This window comes from Physella acuta, unplaced genomic scaffold (assembly GCF_028476545.2).
Source record: "Physella acuta isolate Inbredline_101_S28 unplaced genomic scaffold, ASM2847654v3 ptg002270l, whole genome shotgun sequence".
NCBI classification, from domain to species: domain Eukaryota; kingdom Metazoa; phylum Mollusca; class Gastropoda; family Physidae; genus Physella; species Physella acuta.
The window spans coordinates 102230-128507 of record NW_026733769.1 but is presented as its reverse complement, the minus strand read 5'-3'; the positions used below and the strand labels follow the sequence as shown (position 1 = coordinate 128507).

Sequence of the window (26278 nt, the reverse complement as noted above, 5' to 3'; positions counted from 1 at the left end):
CTATAATTTATTGCAGGTCTATCAGGGGAGAAAAAATATTTTCTTTAATTAGCCTGAACCAACATCAGCACACACAAACACACGCACCTTGCTGTAAATACACATAACACAACCTGGTCCCAACACAAAGTAATCTCCTCACACCTAACAAAACATCTGGCTCTAATGTCAGGTAAAAAAAAAACCTGGGTCACGGTAACCTCTAGTCAAAAGGTCATGATGACCTTAGGTCAATACACTCTGCTCACTGCAGAGATCTACTTGAATAAATAATTTAAATACTGTCAACTTGCCCAAGGCAAGAACCCTAACTCTCAAAGCACCAGTCCTTCAATGTTGACTGTGATATGGTGTAACCCTTACAATACTAGACCCTTAATCGCCAAACTTTTAATTTTAATAACACTGTTTTTGGTTAGAAGACTTTAAATTATTAGAATTTATCAACCAGTCTTTTTTAATATAGTTACCACACTGTTTATTACATAATTACCAAACATTTAATTTTAATTACAAGACTTTGAATGATTAGAATTTTAACCACCAGACTTTTTATTTTAATTACCAAGCTGCTAATTACCAAACATTTAATTTTAATTACAAGGCTTTTAATTTTAGTTTACAGACTTAGTTATAAGAATTTAAATTTCAAAATTTGTTATTTTAATAACCAAATTCAAAATTTCAGTTACCAGACTTTTAATTGTCGTAATTTTAGTAAAAGTTAGCAAAATATTTTCTTCACCAAACTTTAAATCTTATTTAACAGAATTTTAAATGTAAGACTTTTTAGTTTAGTACTGACGTTTAGTTGGCAGAATTTTAATCACCAAACTTTAAATTTTAGTTACTTGAATTATAATGGCCAGCCTACAGAAACTTGGAAAAAATATTCACATAACAATGGCTGAGAGCATCAGATGTAATGTTCTAATAAATGACCAAATTTTAAAAAATTTTGAAACCATATCATGAGCAGTCACATAGCTACCAAAGTTTTGACACTACCAGAACCCAATCTAGAGAAAGGTAACCACTCCATCACATCCACTATGTACACATAAACACAGCCTACCCTCCATGAGTAAACAACGGTTGCCATGGCGATAACATACTGACATGTGGTTAATGCAATTCATCACCAAATTTTTTTTAAAATTCAGGACGCTAAAATATTTTTTCACCCTTTCATGTTATTGGTCGTCACTACAGTAAATTGTCACAGTTTAGTCTATCTGGGAAGCATGTATTACCCCAAAATTAATCACACCCCCCCCCCCCCAGCACCACATACACCATTTGAATGACAATGTGAACATTAAAAAAAAAGATGTGTAGCTTTTTAACAAGAAGCCATTTTACATTATTTCCTATAAAAAAAAACATTCCAAGTTTTACAGTCCTGATGTTTCGAAACTGCTGCTACTACATCAAAACACAACTTTACAATTCTCATGTCCAGCTTAAAACCAAATCAGAAGAATCCTACCTGGTTACAATTTGCATAGTGTTCACATCTACTATAAAAAAAAACTTTTACAAATATAAGACAGATGGCTTGAGGAAACAAAACTGACGTTAACAGGCTAAAACATTTTATTTCTCACAACTAGTTTATAACCTCAGCTTAGAATGACAACATTTGATTTATATTATTCATTCAAGATTTGATTCCCAAACTTATTTTAAAATATTAGCACACATATTCCAAAATAATATTTAAAATTCACCTGTCCCTAAAAAAATAGAATTAATTTTTAAATAAATAAACAGCTTGCAAAATGTAAACATCCCACTAAACTTGGACTATTTTTAGAAACCAATTTCAAGTCTTCAACTTAACAGGCTGATAAAGATTGCAATAAACTAAAGCAAACTTCTGTAAACCATTAACATAGGAATGGGGGGGGGGGGGGGGGGGAGAGAGCTGCTTTGAAGTAGATAAAAGAAAGCAACTCCTGGTATAGTATGTATATAAAACAAAAACAACCCATCAATCAGAAACAAAACAAAAAAAAAACAAAGCGAAAAAAATTAATTTTTTCACTGGACATTATTACAATAAATTTTTAAAAAAAAAACGTCTTGAGTTCATTAAACACCTTTTTTTTTTTGTAAGAAAAAATAAAATGACTCTGTGGTCACAGAAGCATAGCTTAGGTGTCTAGATCATTCTGGTTACACATCTCTACAACACAAGCTACAGGTAAGGTCTTGTCTACGTACTAGGTAAAGATATAGTCGTACTGCGTCAAAGTGCCCGATGGTCAACCTGCTGTGCACCCCCTGCCCTGATTAGAGATAAATCTCGTCAAGCACTCGACCGAATCCGCTGCCTCTCACCGCGGTGGGGGCATTATAAATAAATTAATGACAACCGGGGCAAGCTAGCACAGAAAAAACTCTACAATACTGGTAAAAAATCCTCGTCACCACGAGTACAGGCAATCTCTTCCTGAATCTAAAGGGAAACAGCCCTCAATAGCTGATGAGGACGTAAGGGAAGTAACCCTTGACACGTTTTGTGTATGGAAAAACAAGCCACACTTGGGTTTGACCAAACAGGTCCATGATCTGTGAACAAATGCCAGGGAGTCGTGTCTCAGCCGTCTGCCTGTCTCTGGTTTCTCTGCTGCTCCAGGAGTCGCTCCAGGGGGGAGGGGCCGGTACTGGACCACAAGCCCTGAAAAGTTTCATACATTTTTTCTTTTGACTTTTCATTTATTTTCTTTAAATAATAAAAAGATGCAAATCAAAAGACCAATAACTTTTTTTTTTCAAAACAAACTTGATCATTAAGGTCAAGTCACAACCAGATAAGTCTATTTTTAGGGGTTTAAGTTGACTGAGATGCATTGTTCACACTTATTACGTTAAAATCATAAACCAATAAAAACATATAATGTAAAGAAATTTGTTTTAGTTGTTACAATAGCAGAAATTCATAGTTTACTCAGTGGTTCTAACTGACACCAAATAGCCATCGAAGGTGTTGTGAACTTAACCATGATAATATGACATGAAATATCCCAAGGTATTATCAAGGGGAAAATATAAAAATAGTTGGGTGAGGACCTACCTGCATATTGGTGCCTGGATCTTGGTGACCTTGACCTGCCATCATCTGTGCTGATGCCATCTGTGCATTGGGACCATGACCTAGGGAGACAAGGTCATTTAATAATAATTGTATTCCTGTGATTTGAAGCAAAATTTTTATCATTGCAGTTTAAGAAGTGGTTGTTCTTTCATGGTATTTGTAAATAGTTTTTTCTTTATCGTAAGTATTTAAGAAATTAGGGACTGCATGGCCTAGCAGTAGAGCGCAAGACTGCTAATCTGAAAGTCTTGAGCTCAAATCCAGGTTCAAGTCAGCAGAACATCTCACTTAATAGAAAGTAAAAGTGGCTGAGCAGTGCTGACCACACTTTCCCTTAAAATGCTGAGGTCACAAAAACAGGTGATCTCTACTTCACTTGCCCCATGGACCGTCAAGTTCAAAAAATATCTTTAATTTTATTTAAGAAATTATTTACCTTGTATAGCTACACAAGGGACCACTTTTCTTTTGTAACAAAAGTAACTACTTTTAATCACTACATCTAAATAATGAATTCCTGAATTTTTTCCAAATTTGATACAATGTATAAAATGACTAGATATATGAAGACAAACCCTTTATGTCTTTAACACTCAACAACAAACTTTAAACAGCAAGAATAACCATGACAGTTGTAGCGCTAATTTAGTATCAATAAGACCCAGGTTTGATACCAACCTTTACTGGACGCAGCCTTGAGCATCTGGTTGGTGTTCTTGACCAGCGAGGTGGGCCAGGCAGGGGAGTTGTTGTTGCTGAACAGGGTGTACTCCCCGCTAGCCTGGAGGAAGGGGGGGTCCATGACAGCGCGGATCATGGCCTGCTGGGTGCCAGGGCCTTGCTTGTGGACCTGCTGCTGTTGTTGTGGGCTGAGGAAAACATGGAACATGTATTGGATATCTAAGTGTACATATTAGACATGTATTTGTATTTTGCTATTTTTATATAGGGAAAACAGATAATATATTTTTGTTTTATGGTAAACATATATTGGCTATTACTTTTGTTAAAAAATATTTACTATTTGTACATAATTTTAAAAAATATCTATTAAGATACAGTAGGTAAAAGGAAGATACAAACAATTATTTATTGTTTCATAATGTAAAATTGGAAATAGCCCATTACTGTTTTAAAAAGACTTCCAAAAAAGCCTGTAATGCATCACCAGCAACTATATAGAAATACCATTTAATACTTAAATTTGAAGGGCATAGTGCACTAATTAAGTACTTACATAAACTGTGTAGGAATATTTTGTTTCTCTGGTTTGGGTGTACCCTGGAGGACAGATAATATACAAAAATAGGATTCACAGCATCATTGTTATAAACTTAAGTAGGACATGCTAATGTTACAGAAATCCAAATTCTTTAGCATAAAATCTGCTAAAATGTTTTTTTTTTTAATTTTTAAGTATCAAAATGCATTTTGTTGTCTGATTTTTCTATGAGCCAAAAACATAGTGCTCAAATTTTGACATTATATGACCATTGTCTCTGACTTAAGCCTGCTTCTCTCTGTGGAGTTTGCAATCATGTGTTCTCCAATAATAATAAAAACTGAATTGTATCTTGCACAAGGCGTCAAGTGAAATCAAAGCTTATAATAAAATATTAATTACATCAGGCACATGGCATCAAGTGAAATCAAACGACTTACCGCAGCATGGCCTTGGAAGCTGGCTGAAAGTCTGGAATCCTGGAGGAGGCTGTTGCTGGCCTGTCCACTGTTGTTGTAGGCTGAGTGCTGTATGTGAGACATGGGCTGACCTGAAACTACTAAAACATTCATGGTCTTTTAACTTCAACACAAAAATACAGTAACGAGTCTTTTTTTTAAATTAAATTTTTTCTTTAAAATAATATTAATTCCTATCAGTGAAACCAAAAGTCTGACTAGAGTTGATATTTATCATAAATTTAGTTTTTAACAGTCTCAATAGTGGAAAGTGTTTACTACACAAAATGATTTACTAAATTTCTTTTGAATCTGTAAGCAACCAATCCCTTCAAGTAAACTTTAAAGGAGACCCTTAACCCTTCCACAACTAGTAGCAGCAAGAAGCCTTTACAAATAGACAGCTATAATCAACTAAAGTAAAAAGCAAGTTGTCATGCAACTGGCTCATTTTGGAATTTTATTTTAACTGGATAAATTGTGGACTAATTTTTTAAAGTGATTTATTTAAAACATTACGTTTTTCAAAAGTTATGCCTTGTATTTAAGGGATGTGAGATAGATCATAGTGATGTCTTAGTATGAAATGGTTCAAGTGTGTTTACAATGACCAGAACAAAGACTTACACTGACCCTGGGCCTGACCAGTGTGAAATGGTTCAAGTGTGTTTACAATGACCAGAAGAAAGACTTACACTGACCCTGGGCCTGACCAGTGTGAAATGGTTCAAGTGTGTTTACAATGACCAGAACAAAGCCTTACACTGACCCTGTGCCTGACCAGTGTGAAATGGTTCAAGTGTGTTTACAATGACCAGAACAAAGACTTACACTGACCCTGGGCCTGACCAGTGTGAAATGGTTCAAGTGTGTTTACAATGACCAGAACAAAGACTTACACTGACCCTGGGCCTGACCAGTGTGAAAGGGTTCAAGTGTGTTTACAATGACCAAAACAAAGACTTACACTGACCCTGGGCCTGACCAGTGTGAAATGGTTCAAGTGTGTTTACAATGACCAGAAGAAAGACTTACACTGACCCTGGGCCTGACCAGTGTGAAATGGTTCAAGTGTGTTTACAATGACCAGAACAAAGACTTACACTGACCCTGGGCCTGACCAGTGTGAAATGGTTCAAGTGTGTTTACAATGACCAGAAGAAAGACTTACACTGACCCTGGGCCTGACCAGTGTGAAATGGTTCAAGTGTGTTTACAATGACCAGAAGAAAGACTTACACTGACCCTGGGCCTGACCAGTGTGAAATGGTTCAAGTGTGTTTACAATGACCAGAAGAAAGACTTACACTGACCCTGGGCCTGACCAGTGTGAAATGGTTCAAGTGTGTTTACAATGACCAGAAGAAAGACTTACACTGACCCTGGGCCTGACCAGTGTGAAATGGTTCAAGTGTGTTTACAATGACCAGAAGAAAGACTTACACTGACCCTGGGCCTGACCAGTGTGAAATGGTTCAAGTGTGTTTACAATGACCAGAAGAAAGACTTACACTGACCCTGGGCCTGACCAGTGTGAAATGGTTCAAGTGTGTTTACAATGACCAGAAGAAAGACTTACACTGACCCTGGGCCTGACCAGTGTGAAAGGGTTCAAGTGTGTTTACAATGACCAGAAGAAAGACTTACACTGACCCTGACCAGGCATGACCAGTGTGAAATGGTTCAAGTGTGTTTACAATGACCAAAACAAAGACTTACACTGACCCTGGGCCTGACCAGGCATGACCATCCCAGACATGTTGGAACTGGGCCCACCTGAGCCAGCGCTGCTGCCACCAGTGGCGCTGCCTGGTAGTGGGATGTTCTGATACAGCAGACCCGAGGACTGGGACTTCATGGCGGACACCTGCTGGGGGTGGTGGTGGAGGTGCTGGCCCCCCATGAATGGAGCTCCACCCATGCCAGACAGAGACTGAGACACTAAAAAATTAAAATTTTAAATAATTTCGATTAAGCCAAGTTGGCAAAGACAGACAAATTATTTCATAGATCAAACAGCATAAAAAATAATAACCACTTTAAAAATGATCAGAAAGGGCAAAAATTTTCATATAATAAACACTCCTCTTTTACCACTTACACAAAATTAACTACAACCTAAAAGCTTTAGCCTATACTACAGCAAACTAGAACACAGAAAGCTGGAAAGAATGCTTTTAATCAAGTACGCAACACCCCTACAAAACAAACTCTAGCATTGGCTAAAACAGAACAAACAGCTCACACATTTGTTAGTGTAAAATAAAAGCAAGAGTTAAGGACAGACACTGTGAAAACTGACCATTGTTGCCTGATCTTCCTGTGCCCACCGAGCCACCAGACATCATGGAAGAAGGGTAACTTGGGCCATTCAAGCTGGGCGCTTGACCTTTGGTCTGGGCTACAACAGCTGAGGGGGGGATGAACCCAACAGGAGCTGGTGAGGCTGGCAAATGACATATTTAGCATTTAATGATTTATATAGTGGCATGTCAATCAACTTTAAGACGAAATTTTTTTTTTTACTTTTATGGACAAATAAGTCACTGGTTTATTATACTCATTTTATTGATTAATTGTACCTATAGTAGTTTTATTGTTAATAAAATATCAATGAAACCTTTGAAAAATTAGAGGCACTTTTTTTCAATAAACCAGAGCTTATAGTTGGCAAAGTATGGGATGGCCAAGTGACAGAGCACACATGTACTAACTAAAAATTCTTGGCTCCCCACATTTAGACTGAGTCCACCCAGCTCTGTCACCTGTCTCAAGCCAGTTAATGTGGCTCGCAGTACAGCTTTGTTATTTTTTCTAAGATGAGCAAGTTTTAACCTAACTAGTTCCATGAAAGCTAGTATTTACTAAGTAATGAACACACCAGTATTAAGAGAGTGAAGAGTAAACCAACAGTAAAGAACATCTCACCTGCTTGATTGCCCATGAAAGATTGTGAGGAATCCATTCTAGAAGCCTGGTAACCCCTGGCAGGTGAGGCCGTAGATGTTGTCTGGGCCCTAGAGTCCAGCATCATGGACTGTGGCCCTTGTGCCATTCCTCTTTGTGGTGGCGGCATGTTCATGCTACTTAGCGGCGTCTGCATTTTCATAGATTGGTTCCCTAACATGTTCATACCTCTGGAACTCTGGGCCTGGTTCAAGATGGCTGAGTTCTGCCCGGGGAGGTTAGACCCTGTGGTACCTTGGTTGAGAGGGGGCTGCTGGAACATGTTCTGCATGGGGTTCTGGGGCTGGTAGTAGTTGTTGCTCTGGGCTGGGGGTTGGTTCAGCATGGGGTTGAGGTGCCCTTGACCAAAGGGCGGTCGCTGGAACTGCTCACCACTTTGTCGCATGCTCGGGTGTTGTTGCTGGTGGTGGTACTGTTGCTGTTGCTGCTGTTGTTGTTGTACCATCTGACTGGCTGACATGATGGCAGACAGGAAATCTGCATTGAGCTTTGAGCTTGAGAAATTCAGCCTACCCTGGTTGTCCATGGCTTCCCCACCCATCATTGGCAGCTCCATTGATGACCTCATGCCCTGATCGTGATTGGAGTATGGTGAGCCAACGCCTGGAGAGGCTTGGGGAGACCGCGGTGAACCGGACATGTTATCCACAGAAGACGGTTTGCTCCCCATTCCTAATGGAGAACCGGATGATCCCATCCCTAAAGGTGAACCGGCTGATCCCATCCCCCCACCGCTATCACGTCCCAAATTCAGGACTCCCCAACTTGTGCTTGAGAGGAAATTTTTATTACTCTGCTGGTTATTATCCGAGGGAATTAGGGAGGCGTTGGACCTGGCACTGGTCAGAACTGGATAGTTATCCATACTCAGACTTGGATACACTTCCTGACTTGAATACCCAGTGCTTTCTTGGACATCTTCCTTGTTACCCTCCACCCCTTCCTGTGTGTTTGAACGACTGACAGCTGGGATGCTGCGACTTGAGCTGTGGTTTGGTGTGCTTTGTTTCTTTTGAAGACGAGGGCTTAGAGTTGAGTTTTGGGTGTTGGAAACTTTGGCAGATAATCTAATGGATAAACAAGTTTTCAAAAGCGTGTTAGAAATATACCTGATAGATTTGCCAGATTTGCATTTTGATTTAACAAAAAATCAACAGAAAATGTGTAACATTAACTAGCATAAAAGTATATTTTTAAAATGTTACGGATCCAGGAAATTACCCCTCCGCTTTAGAGTGCATCTTATACAATCTGCCCATCTTTATTCCTAAGTATCCCTATCCTTTACCATATCCTAAACATATTCACATCCTTCAATGACCGGGTGATTATTATCAGGGAGTGATTGACCTGGATGATGACACTAAGGAGCAGGGTGCTAATGTATTAAACTCTCTTCCTGCACACCTTTGGTTTTTCATTTTTTATGTTTTTTGCAGTTTAAAAAATAATTTTTTCAACTGCCTTGTCAAGTATAATGCAAAACAACATTTGAAATTTAAAAAATGGCAGGTAGGGGCTATGAAACAAAATTATATTATTGTAAAACAAATCAAACTGACCTTGGTGGTAAATTTTTCTGAGTTCCTCCACTCTTGTGGTGCAGGGTAATGACCCCTGCCTGTCTTCCCCCTGTCTTCTGGCTCAAGCCTGGGTCTGTTCCATTCTCAGCTGGCGGCACAAACCTGCCCTCTTCAGAGATCACCTGCAATAGACAACCTCACAGTGTCATTCAATATAACAGTACATTGGTTATTGGCAATATATTAGGTCTAGACAACATTACATTGGTTCTTGACAATACATTAGATCTAGACAACAGTACATTGGTTCTTGGCAATACATTAGATCTAGACAACATTACATTGGTTCTTGAGAATACATTAACTCTAGACAACATTACATTGTTTCTTGACAATACATTGGGTCTAGACAACATTACATTGGTTCTTGACACTACATTGGGTCTAGACAACATTACATTGGTTCTTGACACTACATTGGGTCTAGACAACATTACATTGGTTCTTGACAATACATTGGGTCTAGACAACATTACATTGGTTCTTGGCAATACATTAGATCTAGACAACATTACATTGGTTCTTGACAATACATTAGATATAGACAACATTACATTGGTTCTTGGCAATACATTAGGTCTAGACAACATTACATTGGTTCTTGACAATATATTAGATCTAGACAACAGTACATTAGTTCTTGACAATACATTAGATCTAGACAACATTACATTGGTTCTTGACAGTACATTAGATCTAGACAACATTACATTGGTTCTTGACAATACATTGGGTCTAGACAACATTACATTGGTTCTTGGCAATACATTAGATATAGACAACATTACATTGGTTTTTGACAATACATTAGATCTAGACAACATTACATTGGTTCTTGGCAATACATTAGATCTAGACAACATTACATTGGTTCTTGACAGTACATTAGATCTAGACAATATTACATTGGTTCTTGACAATACATTAGATCTAGACAACATTACATTGGTTCTTGACAATACATTGGGTCTAGACAACATTACATTGGTTCTTGGCAATACATTAGATCTAGACAACATTACATTGGTTCTTAACAATACATTTGATATAGACAACATTACATTGGTTCTTGGCAATACATTAGATCTAGACAACATTACATTGGTTCTTGACAATACATTAGATATAGACAACATTACATTGGTTCTTGGCAATACATTAGGTCTAGACAACATTACATTGGTTCTTGACAATATATTAGATCTAGACAACAGTACATTAGTTCTTGACAATACATTAGATCTAGACAACATTACATTGGTTCTTGACAGTACATTAGATCTAGACAACATTACATTGGTTCTTGACAATACATTGGGTCTAGACAACATTACATTGGTTCTTGGCAATACATTAGATATAGACAACATTACATTGGTTTTTGACAATACATTAGATCTAGACAACATTACATTGGTTCTTGGCAATACATTAGATCTAGACAACATTACATTGGTTCTTGACAGTACATTAGATCTAGACAATATTACATTGGTTCTTGACAATACATTAGATCTAGACAACATTACATTGGTTCTTGACAATACATTGGGCCTAGACAACATTACATTGGTTCTTGGCAATACATTAGATCTAGACAACATTACATTGGTTCTTGACAATACATTAGATATAGACAACATTACATTGGTTCTTGGCAATACATTAGGTCTAGACAACATTACATTGGTTCTTGACAATATATTAGATCTAGACAACAGTACATTAGTTCTTGACAATACATTAGATCTAGACAACATTACATTGGTTCTTGACAGTACATTAGATCTAGACAACATTACATTGGTTCTTGACAATACATTGGGTCTAGACAACATTACATTGGTTCTTGGCAATACATTAGATATAGACAACATTACATTGGTTTTTGACAATACATTAGATCTAGACAACATTACATTGGTTCTTGGCAATACATTAGATCTAGACAACATTACATTGGTTCTTGACAGTACATTAGATCTAGACAATATTACATTGGTTCTTGACAATACATTAGATCTAGACAACATTACATTGGTTCTTGACAATACATTGGGTCTAGACAACATTACATTGGTTCTTGGCAATACATTAGATCTAGACAACATTACATTGGTTCTTGACAATACATTAGATATAGACAACATTACATTGGTTCTTGGCAATACATTAGGTCTAGACAACATTACATTGGTTCTTGACAATATATTAGATCTAGACAACAGTACATTAGTTCTTGACAATACATTAGATCTAGACAACATTACATTGGTTCTTGACAGTACATTAGATCTAGACAACATTACATTGGTTCTTGACAATACATTGGGTCTAGACAACATTACATTGGTTCTTGGCAATACATTAGATATAGACAACATTACATTGGTTTTTGACAATACATTAGATCTAGACAACATTACATTGGTTCTTGGCAATACATTAGATCTAGACAACATTACATTGGTTCTTGACAGTACATTAGATCTAGACAATATTACATTGGTTCTTGACAATACATTAGATCTAGACAACATTACATTGGTTCTTGACAATACATTGGGTCTAGACAACATTACATTGGTTCTTGGCAATACATTAGATCTAGACAACATTACATTGGTTCTTGACAATACATTAGATATAGACAACATTACATTGGTTCTTGGCAATACATTAGATCTAGACAACATTACATTGGTTCTTGACAATACATTAGATATAGACAACATTACATTGGTTCTTGGCAATACATTAGGTCTAGACAACATTACATTGGTTCTTGACAATATATTAGATCTAGACAACAGTACATAAGTTCTTGACAATACATTAGATCTAGACAACATTACATTGGTTCTTGACAGTACATTAGATCTAGACAACATTACATTGGTTCTTGACAATACATTGGGTCTAGACAACATTACATTGGTTCTTGGCAATACATTAGATATAGACAACATTACATTGGTTTTTGACAATACATTAGATCTAGACAACATTACATTGGTTCTTGGCAATACATTAGATCTAGACAACATTACATTGGTTCTTGACAGTACATTAGATCTAGACAATATTACATTGGTTCTTGACAATACATTAGATCTAGACAACATTACATTGGTTCTTGACAATACATTGGGTCTAGACAACATTACATTGGTTCTTGGCAATACATTAGATCTAGACAACATTACATTGGTTCTTGACAATACATTAGATATAGACAACATTACATTGGTTCTTGGCAATACATTAGATCTAGACAACATTACATTGGTTCTTGACAATACATTAGATATAGACAACATTACATTGGTTCTTGGCAATACATTAGGTCTAGACAACATTACATTGGTTCTTGACAATATATTAGATCTAGACAACAGTACATTAGTTCTTGACAATACATTAGATCTAGACAACATTACATTGGTTCTTGACAGTACATTAGATCTAGACAACATTACATTGGTTCTTGACAATACATTGGGTCTAGACAACATTACATTGGTTCTTGGCAATACATTAGATATAGACAACATTACATTGGTTTTTGACAATACATTAGATCTAGACAACATTACATTGGTTCTTGGCAATACATTAGATCTAGACAACATTACATTGGTTCTTGACAGTACATTAGATCTAGACAATATTACATTGGTTCTTGACAATACATTAGATCTAGACAACATTACATTGGTTCTTGACAATACATTGGGTCTAGACAACATTACATTGGTTCTTGGCAATACATTAGATCTAGACAACATTACATTGGTTCTTGACAATACATTAGATATAGACAACATTACATTGGTTCTTGGCAATACATTAGGTCTAGACAACATTACATTGGTTCTTGACAATATATTAGATCTAGACAACAGTACATTAGTTCTTGACAATACATTAGATCTAGACAACATTACATTGGTTCTTGACAGTACATTAGATCTAGACAACATTATATTGGTTCTTGACAATACATTGGGTCTAGACAACATTACATTGGTTCTTGACAATATATTAGATCTAGACAACATTATATTGGTTCTTGACAATACATTGGGTCTAGACAACATTACATTGGTTCTTGGCAATACATTAGATATAGACAACATTACATTGGTTTTTGACAATACATTAGATCTAGACAACATTACATTGGTTCTTGGCAATACATTAGATCTAGACAACATTACATTGGTTCTTGACAGTACATTAGATCTAGACAATATTACATTGGTTCTTGACAATACATTAGATCTAGACAACATTACATTGGTTCTTGACAATACATTGGGTCTAGACAACATTACATTGGTTCTTGGCAATACATTAGATCTAGACAACATTACATTGGTTCTTGACAATACATTAGATATAGACAACATTACATTGGTTCTTGGCAATACATTAGGTCTAGACAACATTACATTGGTTCTTGACAATATATTAGATCTAGACAACAGTACATTAGTTCTTGACAATACATTAGATCTAGACAACATTACATTGGTTCTTGACAATACATTAGATATAGACAACAGTACATTAGTTCTTGACAATACATTAGATCTAGACAACATTACATTGGTTCTTGACAGTACATTAGATCTAGACAACATTACATTGGTTCTTGACAATACATTGGGTCTAGACAACATTACATTGGTTCTTGGCAATACATTAGATATAGACAACATTACATTGGTTTTTGACAATACATTAGATCTAGACAACATTACATTGGTTCTTGGCAATACATTAGATCTAGACAACATTACATTGGTTCTTGACAGTACATTAGATCTAGACAATATTACATTGGTTCTTGACAATACATTAGATATAGACAACATTACATTGGTTCTTGACAATACATTAGATCTAGACAACATTACATTGGTTCTTGACAATACATTAGATATAGACAACATTACATTGGTTCTTGAAAATACATTGGGTCTAAACAACATTACATTGGTTCTTGACAATATATTAGATCTAGACAACAGTACATTGGTTCTTGACAATACATTAGATCTAGACAACATTACATTGGTTCTATAGAACAACAGACGAGATACAATGTTCTACACAACAATGCAACATTTTTAACAACACCAGCTTCTAATATGGTAATAAAATTATCTTGCAGTGATATCTTAATAGGCGTATTCTAGGTAAGGTATCTTGAAGTGATATCTTAATAAGCAATACACAGAGACATCTAAGTAAGGTGATAGCACACAGTGTACCACTCACTGATAGTGGGCTTGTACTGGATGAACTCTTCTCCTGCTCCATCCTCTTCTGCATCTGTTTCTTCATTATTGTCTGGGGAAAAAATTGCTTTGGTTTGATAAAACAATACATTACAACTGTCTAAATCAGTGGTTCTTAACATTTTTGGACAAACCAAACCCTACCGATTTCATATGCGCATTCAGCTAACACTTTTTAATAGTTCTATCATCCGCAAAGACAAAATCTAATAGTGAATCAGTGAATCATGAATTGGGTGTGTGTCTTGACCTCCGCTGAGCCCCTGAGACTGACTCATCGAACCTACGGGTTTGATTAAACCAGGTTAAGAACCACTGGTCTAAATTCAAAACATATTTGTAAATTTGTTTTCAAAATGGTAAGAATGTACCATGCAATGTTCCATCTATATAGAACGTGTGTGGAAGGAATATTTTGTGTAGGAGAGTGTTCTACTATGGCATTTTTAAATATTTAATATAATTATTTTTTAAAGAAAGCAACCTTTTATAAAGATGAGGAAGCTATTTCTTGCAATCCATACTTCATTGTCATGCATATAAAACAGCCAATTATTGCATTAGCAGTAAGAATCTGTTTAAGCTTAGAAATTTTAAATTCATGTTTTTAATAAAATTGATACCCCATTGATCAACGGTTCCCAATCGATCGGTTTAGACACAAATGGGTCACCAACTTATATGGTAAACTAAAAAAACAATATTAACTTTAATGCAAATTTTATTTTTAATAGTATGAATTTTTTTTTCAATTGTATTGGGCGTCAGGGGTCACTTGGCTTTTATAAAAGGGGTCAGCACCCAATAAAGGTTGAGAACCTGTGCTAAAGATGACAAAAACAGCTTCAGAATTTACTTTTTTAATTTATTTCTAAATTTAAAATGCTCATAGTTGACCATTGGCAGAGTTGGTTATAGTCCAGGTCTACTTGTTATATCAGATGATGGATTGCCACTGAATCAGTTAACATCCAGTTGACAGCATTTGAGTCAATCTACATCCACCCACCCCCACAACCAATTATCCATTTTGGCTCCCCAAGTGATTTTTTTCAAGATATAATTTACCTGTTGGTGGCCCTAGTAATTTCATGATGTAATCTTACCTGCATGGCAACATTTTGTCGCTGTGATGGCTTCTGCACAGGTGTTGGTTGGCTTTCTGTCATATGGTAGACTAAAGGAAACAAAAGTATTACAATAAAATGTCAGGAAAGTGTAACAATTTATAATTAAACAAAGTAAAGTAATAACAGTAAAATAAACAAATACTTTTACAAAACAATGTTATACTCTACAGAATTTTTAAAAATACAGTGTTTACGATGCTAACATTTAATTAAATTATTACAGATTATGTTAATTTATTGAAGCTATTTGTTTTTTGGAAATTTTTAAAGCATTATTGAACATAAAATATTTTAAATCACATAGTCATCAAGCAGGGTAATACTTGTGACAAACAGTGCACAAGTTGTGACTGGTTCAGTGTGGCTAAGTCACCATTACTTCTTGGAGTGGTGCTTTATCTATTCTAAACTTCATTTAACTTTGCCATCTTAATTCAGTTTCTTTTGAAAAATTTAATCTTATGATTGTTAAAAAGCATTAGAGAACTCGCAAGCCAACCTTTTTGTGTGGAAAACTGTGTTCGTATGGACTTGGCCGGCTGGTAGACAATCAGCTTAAGCTTGGGCAGATCTTGAGCCACCCATTTCCCATGTGATATCAGTCTCTGGCAGCGCAGGTCTCTCTCACATGCAGAGCTTAGGTCCTCATTCATTGCTTTGTTGAAGTTGTATGCACTGTAAGCAAGCAATAGGAATGTAAGCATAGGCTAAATTGTAGTGATTAGCTCAAGGCCTACCCATAGATTCTGATATTACCATTTTCAATGATTAAACATTAACCAGTAAAATGTTTGTCTATGTAAAGACGACTGTTGCTAGGTACCAGTACTAGCCTAAAGATGACATTTACTAGATACCAATAAAATGTTGGCCTAAAGATGTCATTTACTAGATACCAGTAAAATGTAGGCCTAAAGATGTCATTTACTAGATACCAGTAAAATGTTGGCCTAAAGATGACAAGTAAAATGTTGGCCTAAAGATGTCATTAGCTAGGTACCATTAAAATGTTGGCCCATGCAAAAATGAAAAAGTCTGTATCTAACCTGTAGGTGGGCTCCAGTGGTTGAAAACATCTCAGATCTGTGTCCTCAGGTAGGGGAGTGTCCTCAACTGGTAAATAACATTCATGATAGTTGAACATCACAGGTTACTTAAGTCAGCTGATACATTTAATAATAGATACAAAGTTTAACAGGTACGGGATGTGTGGTCAGGGAGTAGAGAGCTTGGCTGTTAACCTGAAAGTCTCGAGGTTGGATCTCGAACTAAAACTTTTTCAGTTTGTAGGATGTCCACCCAGCTCTGATGTGGGTACCTGACTCACATTAGAGAAATTAAGGAAAGCAAAGCTTAGTCCTGACCACACCATCCCATAGTCAAGAAACAAATGAACTCTACTTCATCTGCACTATGGATTGTCAGGTCCAAAAGGGGAACTTTAGTTGCCAACATAATTTAAAAAATAGGGGCTGGAGAAATACCTCTACCAGTGTGGACCTAATAGGGAGGTTAACTGCACTTGTACTTGTTTTTAAAGAAATACACACTCTTCTCAAACTTTAAAAGTGACTGGACCAACAAAAGAGCTGTTAGGCTAAAGTGGGCTCAAATGAAGAGAGCTGCCCAAAACAAACTCTGGTGGAGATATGCGGCTGACCCTTTGCTCCTCAGGGGCTACAAAGGAATAAGTTACGGATCAATCAACATTCAAATATAATAAGTACTAAATCTTACATTTCCTGAGTTCAGAAGCTTTGTTGGAATCATTCAACAACCATTGCAGTGTATTCAGCAGTTTACACAAATCGGACCAGATACTGTGGAAAGATGTGATTTTTTTTTTAAATAAAGAAGGCAAACAAGTAAGGCCGATTCTAGCCGGAATAAGATACGCATGCGATACGCATGCGCAATGGAGAGAAACTACGACTTGCCTTAGCGGCGATGTTTTCGATGGTACTGCGCATGCGTGTGTTTACAACCGCAGAACCCTAACACCAACCCTAATCCTATCCTTAACCCTATCCCTAATCCTATCCCTAACCCTAATCCTATCCCTAAGCCTAACCCTAGCCCTAACCCTAGCCCTAATTATATCCCTAACCCTATCCCTAATCCTACCCCTAACACTCATTCTAGCCCTAACCCTAGCCATAGGTCACTGTGCATGCGCAGAGCTATCTTTTGCCGACTAAGTGGAGACGTTGGGGAGAAAAATCTTCTTCCGAGTAGACACTTTGAACAAGTAACTGCTGTAATATTTATGAAAGTAAGTTTAAATTAAAGTATCTAACTATAACGTTGTATTTAAGTAGTATTTTTATAGACCTTCATCGAATTTAAAAAGGCCGCAGCTGTCATTTCAGTTTGGTCAATTCAAAAAGGTTAAGCGAAAAGTAACACAAAGGAAAACAACAGAGTTCTTGTTAAATAATTGATCAAAACACTTAAATTTTGAGTGCTATACTTCCAGGGCAACATTATGTAGTTTTTTTTTCTTAAACTGGTTGTCAGTTACATAAGACAAATACCTGGTGTTATTAAAATCTTTTCCATGAAAAATGTCTTTGTTGAGGTAGAACCAGTCAAACAGGACTTTGATGGCTGAGAGTGTTGGAAAGTCTCTGGCTTTGTTGTCCTCTTTGGGAGTGTGTTGGAGCATAGTCTCCAGCAGTTTGGCTACAGTCATGCCATAGTAAAGTTTTATATTAGATTTCATGGTGATAGAATAGGATGGTAAAATAAAATTGCTATTAAATCATTTTAATGAGTGTAAGCAGCTTACAGTCCTGAAGGAATCTACACCTAGTTCCAAATAAAAACTAAAAATGGTGAAAATATAAAATTCTAAATTATTGTTACAACATCATTAACTTTAAGAAATGGTAATTAAGCAAAAAAAAAGTTTAATATTTTCCTTGCTATTTCAAAGATCATTAGTCATTTCTAGATTAAAGCTTTTATTCCCATTAATTTATGGTAAATTTTAAAAGACACGTTAAGGTTCATTGCTAGATTAAAAAATTTTGTTCTGAAATTATAATCCACAATTTATGGTACATATTAAAAGTTGATTATTTTAAAAGCTACATAATCAGAATCTGCAGCAACTAATGATCAGAATCTACAGCCAGTAATAATCATAATCTACATCCCCTCATGATCAGAATATATAGCCACCAAGAATTATAATTTGAAGCCCCTTAATAATCTATAGAAACTAATAATCATAATATACAGCCACTTATGATCAGAATATATAGCCGCCAATAATTATAATTTGAAGCCCCTAATAATCTATAAAAACTAATAATCATAATACAACCACTAATTATCATTATGTATAATCCAAGAGTGATGGTAGGCTAGCTACTAATTAATTAAGCATGTTATCAAATCTCAGTACCAGCAAAACTCAGGTGTATCTGGATTATCTTCTCCTCCTCTGATGACAGGACAGTTTTCCTGACAGCGTCGCCAGCATCATTGCTGTCGCACCTGGCCCTGTGCAGGGCGAAGATGGAGATGGCCACAATGCCAGTCAGGTGGGCCGCGGAGACTGTCTGAGACCTGATGTGGCTGCCCAGGCCAGACACAATCTTCATCTTCAGGTTGGAGGCTCTTTCTAAATCTGGTAAGTTCAAACAATGACAAATAAATTATAAAAAATCTAAAAGTAACCCAAAAATGAAAAATAATAAAAATGTGTTTATGTATTCAAGACACAATCTTTAGATTGAAGGTTCTTTCTAATCTTGTAGGTTAAAACCATGACAAATAAGTAATTAAAAAATCTAAAAATAACTCAAACATATAACAGAATTGAGCTTTTTTTTCAATTCCATAAAAAATCTCATCTTTGAAAATTAGTTGTTTTTTTTTATATCTGGTAGGTTCAAGCATTGACAAATAACTAATGAAAAAATATATTTTAAAATTAAAAAAAAAGTACAATTTAAAAAAAATTCTAGATACACTCTCAATCTTCATAAGTTTGCTTCCAAATCTGAATTCTCCATGCCATCTCTTAAATGTACCACATTTTCTAAATAACTGACATTGCTAAAAAATTTATTTAGTTTAATTATCAAATAGAAAAGGACCACACTCACCAGTAGACATGTGCAACAGAGCTTGGAAATGCATGAACGCTGTGATCAGCTCACTCATAGTCAGGTTAAGTCCATCAAAATCTGACCGCCTGACAGACAAAAATTATATAAATAACACATTTAATTAAGACTAGGCTTACTAAAAAAACAATGACAAAATGTAAGAATTTGTAACACTAAACAGTGTATGTACAACCCATATATTGTTACAGTAAAATGGACATATAAAACATAGAAGCTCTTTGAAAAGGATCACATTTGGTATCGTTATTTCATAAAAAGATAATACATTATAGCTACATTATTATTACATAAATGGGACTTTCTGGTAAGATGGTACAGCGTATGATCGCCAACGAGAAAGTCTTGCGTTCACATCCCGGCCTTGAGTTAGTAGGATGTTCCTGAGAAGACCCAGCTCTGATGGGTACCTGACTCAATGTTCGAGAAAGTAAAGGCAGCTGGGCATAATGCTGACCACACTATCCCTTCGTATGCTAAGGTCATAGAAACAGGTGATCTCTACTTCATCTTCCGCATGGACCACCAGGTTCAAAAAGGGTAACTTTACTTACAGTTACTTAACAGTCGACTGTCATCAAACCTAAGTTGTAAGAGAGTAATCAACTTACGTGTCCTTGATCAGTTTGGAGTAAAATTTCTCCAGGTTGGTGGCAGCAACAGGAAACGGGTGCCTGACTGCCAGACTGCGGATGTAGTAGAATACTGTTGACAGCTTGTCTCCCCTAGATGCCTCCAGTATGGCCAGCTGGTTGTAGGGTTGACCTATCAAGAAAATAACATTTATACGTTTTGATGAATATATTTAAACCAGGCGCCTGCATTCGGTTTTCAAACACAAAAACAGAAAAAACAAGTCTCAACATATACCCATGACGCCATGTTGCACAGTATCAGAGTGACACATACACTGCAAACACACAGACCAGCTATCAATCAAACTATACATCTAATGGGTTTCAATATTAGACTACTGCACTAACTCTAATTGATTTTACTTTACAACGATAAATAGACTCCATAAGGTATCTTTTTAACCTCACCAAAGAAAGTGCAGTTAAAAAATATTCACAGATCTGTTTGCTAACATTGCAAAAATAAATTTTTCACAAAACTTTCTAATCAACTAATGAGCCAAAATTGCTTTATTTTTGGCACATTGTGAAAAAAGCAGCCTGCTTTACTTATTAATATAATAAACAAGCATGACAATAAGAACACACCATCAATTGTAGCATTTTGTTAAAATATTTCATACAGAAATAGATATTGATAATAAAGGTTATCATACAAACCATTATTTGGTGAAAGGTTGGCAGCATGTCTGTAGTACGTTTGAGCCTGTTCTGTCTGCTGGCGGTATCTAGCGATATCTCCCAAGTGGACTAGGCAGTGGCAGCAAATATAAAGACAGGAGCTCTTCTTTGGGGTGACAATACTCTTGTAGTTCATAGTGTTCTCTGAAAGAAACAAAAATTAAACATGATACTCAGTTGTAATTGAATAGAAGTATTGTTTTACTCATCTGCATGGCTCTATCAAAACATTTTATATAATATAATAACTAATATTCATAAAATTTACTAAAAAGACAACTAGACTAATTCAATGTATCATTGGATACAAAAACAAATATGCTGATCATTTTGCTGATCAAAACTTTAAACACTGATTTGAAAGTTTTGTATTAGATTTTACTTTTTTTTTACTGTTGAATCTATACGGTAGGTAAAAAATTGATTGACTATTTTGTGTCTTGAAATTTAACAAATCTCTTGTTTTATTTCAACCATAGAGCTTTTAGATTCTTGAATGAGTCTAGCTAGCTATGCAGAATTTATTTTTAGCTATGCAGAATTTATTTTTGTACATGAATATGTTTTCAAGTGTTTACCTCTCATAATTCCAAAAGCAGCAGATTTGCGTCTGAATGGCAGGTCAAGTTTAAAAGTCGAGCATATCATTTGTAAGAACTGAAATACACAGAAATGAATAATAAACAAATTTTACTTAAAACAAAACAATATTATCTGGCAACTAGAAGTAATAAATGTCTAAATATATCACAACAGTTGGCAAAAGAAAGGAAACCCACCTGTAAATAAAAACCACTTGCTGTTTCCAAAAACAAATTAAGACTAGCTTGTGCTTCTACTTTCTTGGGATTCTGTCAAGAAAAGATATATACAAGTGTGGTTTTATTTGTTTTATTTAGAGTATTCTTGATGAAATCATAGTTTATATAACATTATTGTAAAAATTTATTTTACATATACATATTTTGTATAAAAGTATAAAGAGATTTATATTTAATTTCTAAAAAACAAAGCTAATTTAAAAAATTATTTAGAGTAGAATGTTAAGCACTTCATAAGATATGAAATCATAAGTTTAACTAAACCTCAACTCCTTACATTGACCAACTAAGTTTTTGAGTCTTACAATTAATTATCATCCTTGCCTTACCTGACGATCTTTAGCCTGTGTCTGAAGTGTGTTTATTTGGTTCTTGAAAGCATGGTTCCATCTATGGTATGATGTAAAGTATAAATAAGTTTTCTAAATAATTTTTAAAGAGCAAGCGGATTTGAAAAAGAGAAGCAGTACCCACCCCCCTCCTTTCAGATCAATTACACCCCAACCTCTGTTAATCTACCTTGTAATAATTATCCCCCAGTCCACCCAGATTAATTTGGCAAATTAAGATGACTGTACATAGTGCTGACCCTATTATCTCCACTCTATGCAGAGGTCAATGAAACAGATTAACTCAACTTCATCCGCCTCATGTGTCTTGAGCACAAATGGTAGAAGATGATGGTAGACAACAAAACACCAACTTTAATTTGTATATCAATGCTGTGTGCTATCCCTTACAACTAATCTATGGAGTATCCATTAACAAAGTCAAGGACAATGTTAACAACACAACAATTGGAGTCAAAAAATGTTTTTCTTTGTGGTTATTACACAGGGGGGATAGTGGATCCCCACGAAGGTCACTGAAAAAGATACACTTTACTTCCTCTTCCCCATGATGAGAGATATTGTTTGGATATCCAACTCAAGCCCCTTCAAATGTTGGCTTACTTTTACAGTGTAAGAAGTTTAATTTGTTCAAAGCTAAAATTCACTTCTTCATAAGTGGAGTTGGAACATTTTACAACATGTAACTGCTATGCCTATACAATTATCAAACAAACAATCATTATGTACTTTTTCTTATGGGGAAAGGGGAGTGGTAAGTGTCTAGTGTGGAAGGTCCAACTCCAGTTTTTAAAGTAATATTGGGGTGGGGGAGGGGGAAAAGATAATTAGGCGGAGGGGTGTAACATCTAAGATGTTTACCAAGATATATATCTTAATTAATGTGAAGTCAACAAAATAATAATTTACAGCTTGCATCAGCCACAACTTACAATTCTTGTTCCACTTTCTTATCCAAAGCATACTCCAAGTCCAACAGTAACATCTTTTTGTAAAGATCCTCCAGCTTTTGCCTAGTCACCCATAGGTCGGCAAATGCTTTTCCTGACTCTAAGAAAATGCAAAAGAAATTATTTTATGACAATATTTAGGTATAAAACATAAGAAAAGAATAAAATCCTTTAAGATAACTGTTTTATCAAGATGACCACACAATAAATTATTTCAAGTATAGAAAAGTGTACCAGGCTAAAACAGGTTGACGATGTGAAGAATATTTACAAACAATAATAATAATAATACTAATAATAAATATGTACCTGTCATTGTATTTTTAACAGCATCTGCTTGTCTGGAAATTTAAAAAAAATGAAAATATTTTAAGGAATATAATAATATTTGTTCAACAATATAGATCTAGGGCCTAAAAAAGTTATTATATTACTTAAATAAATGAACTAGGTAAGTCTAAAAACACTAGCCTCCCTTTAACTTGTGTATTACTAACCTCATTATCTGAGCTGCAGCTGAACTCATGTTTGCAGTCTGACAGACTCAGATATTTAAAAACAAATCTGCCTGGTAAATAAAAAAAGGTGATCAAATTAGTGAGTCGATGGACTGAAAATGAAAAACTATAATTAGTATACAATCAGCAGAAAAAGAATCACACTGTCCAGTTAAAGAAAAGGTAAGAGCTGTCATTTAACAGTTTAAAACTTATAGGTATTTAGATGAAAATAATCAAAAGTATTATTTTAGGAAATATGGGTCAAAGTCAACGTCCATAATAATTGAAAAAACTATCCTAGCCTACATGGTCAGTTTAACAATAATTATTTTTCTACCAATTGTAATTTTTACAGAAAATTATTTCTTCATCATAATTGATTGCCATGTGAACTAAATAACAACTTGATTTACTCATCTGATTTTGATTCTAAGTAAAAAATGTGCTTGATAACGAATGCAATTATTGTTGTCATGTAAGATAACAATAAAATTATTAAAATATTAAAAATAGCTTTGAATAGGCCTACATGTAGATCTAAGTCATGTTTCTTGAGGATCAATAATTGTACATGATTTGCCGATTTGCATACTATGCTTCTGAAATTGACTGCGGACGACAGAACTATTAAGATGGGTTTGGTAAATGTCAAATGAGTATTGACTCAGTATTGAGTATATGAAACTTTTGATTTTAGTAGACTCATAGTAGTCATAGTCTAGTCACTAGTCCTAGTCAGAGTACTAACTCAAATTAGACTTCCACTTATATTATACACTTATAGATCTCTCTAGTTACTAGTAGTACTCTAGTGGTTTGTATTTGATTAGATCTAGATCTAGTTAAGTACTAGATCTAAGAAAATTATCAAAAAAATAAAGCATGAGCAGTGAGCTGCCAGTGAGCTGTTGAACTCCCTCTGCTCAACTTGCAACACTAAAATTAAATTATTAAATTTAAAACTAAGTTTAGTTTTATTTAAATTAGATCTAAATCTAGATCTAGTTAATATGTTAGCCAAATCGGTCAGTATTATTAAAAAAACATTTGAACATACCATGAACTTTAGTTGAGCATAAATCTACAAATAAAAAATCAAAGTAAATTTTGTTTGTTTCATTTTCAGTTATCGATATTGGTCTTCCGTGCTTCTTTCCGTCACTTCCGTAATCTAGTGATAAACTCCCCTGAATGTTGGACTTTTTATTTATTTTTTTTTTAAAGAAAAATTATACGTTATAATTTTGAGTTTGTTAATACAATATGTAATGAGTTAAGACCCACAGAATCTAGAGTGTAAATCATAATATTTACTGGTGTGAAGGTTTAGGCAGTTTCTTTGAGGCATAGCTTCGGGAGTGGGGGGGGGGGGGTATATCCACTTTTATTTGGTTTGTATAATTATAACCTTTTTTTTTTAAAAAATGTGCCCCATATCCATTCGTTAAAATTATGTTCATCTGTATAACATGAAGAGGGGTTGAATTGGAAGCAGGTATTATTATGCCAAAGGTACGTAATCAGAGTTTGTTCCAAGGGCAAATATATTCGTTAACCAGTGTTTCCCCCCCCCCAGTAGCGTAGCGAGGGGGGGGGCCGGGGGGGGGGACATATGTCCCCGGGCGCCGAGCTTAGGGGGCGCCAAAATGGGTTGGAAAAATAAATTGGAAGGTTGAGGGTGCACATTGAAAGTTTGAGGGAGGGGGGTGCAAATCAAAATCTCGAGGGGGGGGGTGCAAATCGAGAGTATGAGGGGGGGGGGTGCAAATCAAAATCTCGAGGGGAGGGTGCAAATCGAAAGTTTGAGGGGGGGGGGTGTAAATAAAAATCTCGAGGGGGGGGTGCAAATCAAAATCTCGAGGGGGGGGGGTGCAAATCGAAAAGTTTGTCCCCGGGCGCCGGGAAGGGTCGCTACGCCTCTGCCCCCCCCCCCCAAAATATAAGGTGCTTCTGTCCCCCCCCCCCCCCCCAACGGAGAAAAAGTCTGAAAGAAACATTGAACGTAATAATAATATAGTTCCAGAAAAGGCATATGGCATTTAATTTCAATTACGCCTATGCTTGTCATAAAAACCACGAAGTTCCGGGCAGTGGCGGAACTAGAAAAAAAGGCTCCCCCGCAAAAAAAAAATGTTATATATATATAAGTATTTTATCAAAATCGTAGATCCGTATCAACTTTTGAGCGATTTCCGATAACCGGAAGTGGTACTTTTTCTACTTTGAATTTTTCAAAAGCCTATAACTTGAGTACTATTTCAGATAGACAAATGAAATTTTACATGTAAGTAAAAGATCTAATTCTCTACCTTCTATCAAATTTTGAGTAATTTCCGTTGACCGGAAGTACTAATTTACGATATTTCCGATTTCTCAAAAAACACTTGTAAATTTATAAAGTACTAATAATATTGCGCACTATTATGCACATTTTGTTTT

General features: G+C 35.5%; 1 protein-coding gene across 4 annotated transcripts; it reads right to left on the bottom strand.

The window, feature by feature from the left end:
• On the bottom strand, positions 1–25006 carry LOC131932752 (nonsense-mediated mRNA decay factor SMG7). 4 transcript variants are annotated; one of them, XM_059289665.1, is made up of 26 exons: positions 24897–25006; positions 23837–23907; positions 23649–23680; positions 23322–23439; positions 22369–22429; positions 21998–22069; positions 21797–21875; positions 21198–21362; positions 20514–20667; positions 19882–19970; positions 19176–19400; positions 18301–18448; positions 17504–17586; positions 16813–16879; positions 16266–16441; positions 15743–15813; positions 14617–14688; positions 9310–9452; positions 7709–8814; positions 7083–7226; positions 6500–6721; positions 4763–4881; positions 4338–4381; positions 3779–3969; positions 3080–3159; positions 1–2683 (listed from the first exon to the last, which is right to left on the bottom strand). In XM_059289665.1, the coding sequence occupies exons 2-26, from the start codon at positions 23863–23865 to the stop codon at positions 2603–2605; spliced, it is 3771 nt and encodes a 1256-aa protein (XP_059145648.1). In that variant the 5' UTR covers positions 23866–23907; positions 24897–25006; the 3' UTR covers positions 1–2602. The 4 variants fall into 4 exon arrangements, with proteins under 4 accessions (XP_059145648.1, XP_059145650.1, XP_059145651.1 ...); XM_059289667.1 differs by having other exon boundaries at positions 4763–4878; XM_059289668.1 differs by having other exon boundaries at positions 4763–4878; positions 6506–6721.
• Between the last annotated feature and the right edge of the window lie 1272 nt (positions 25007–26278).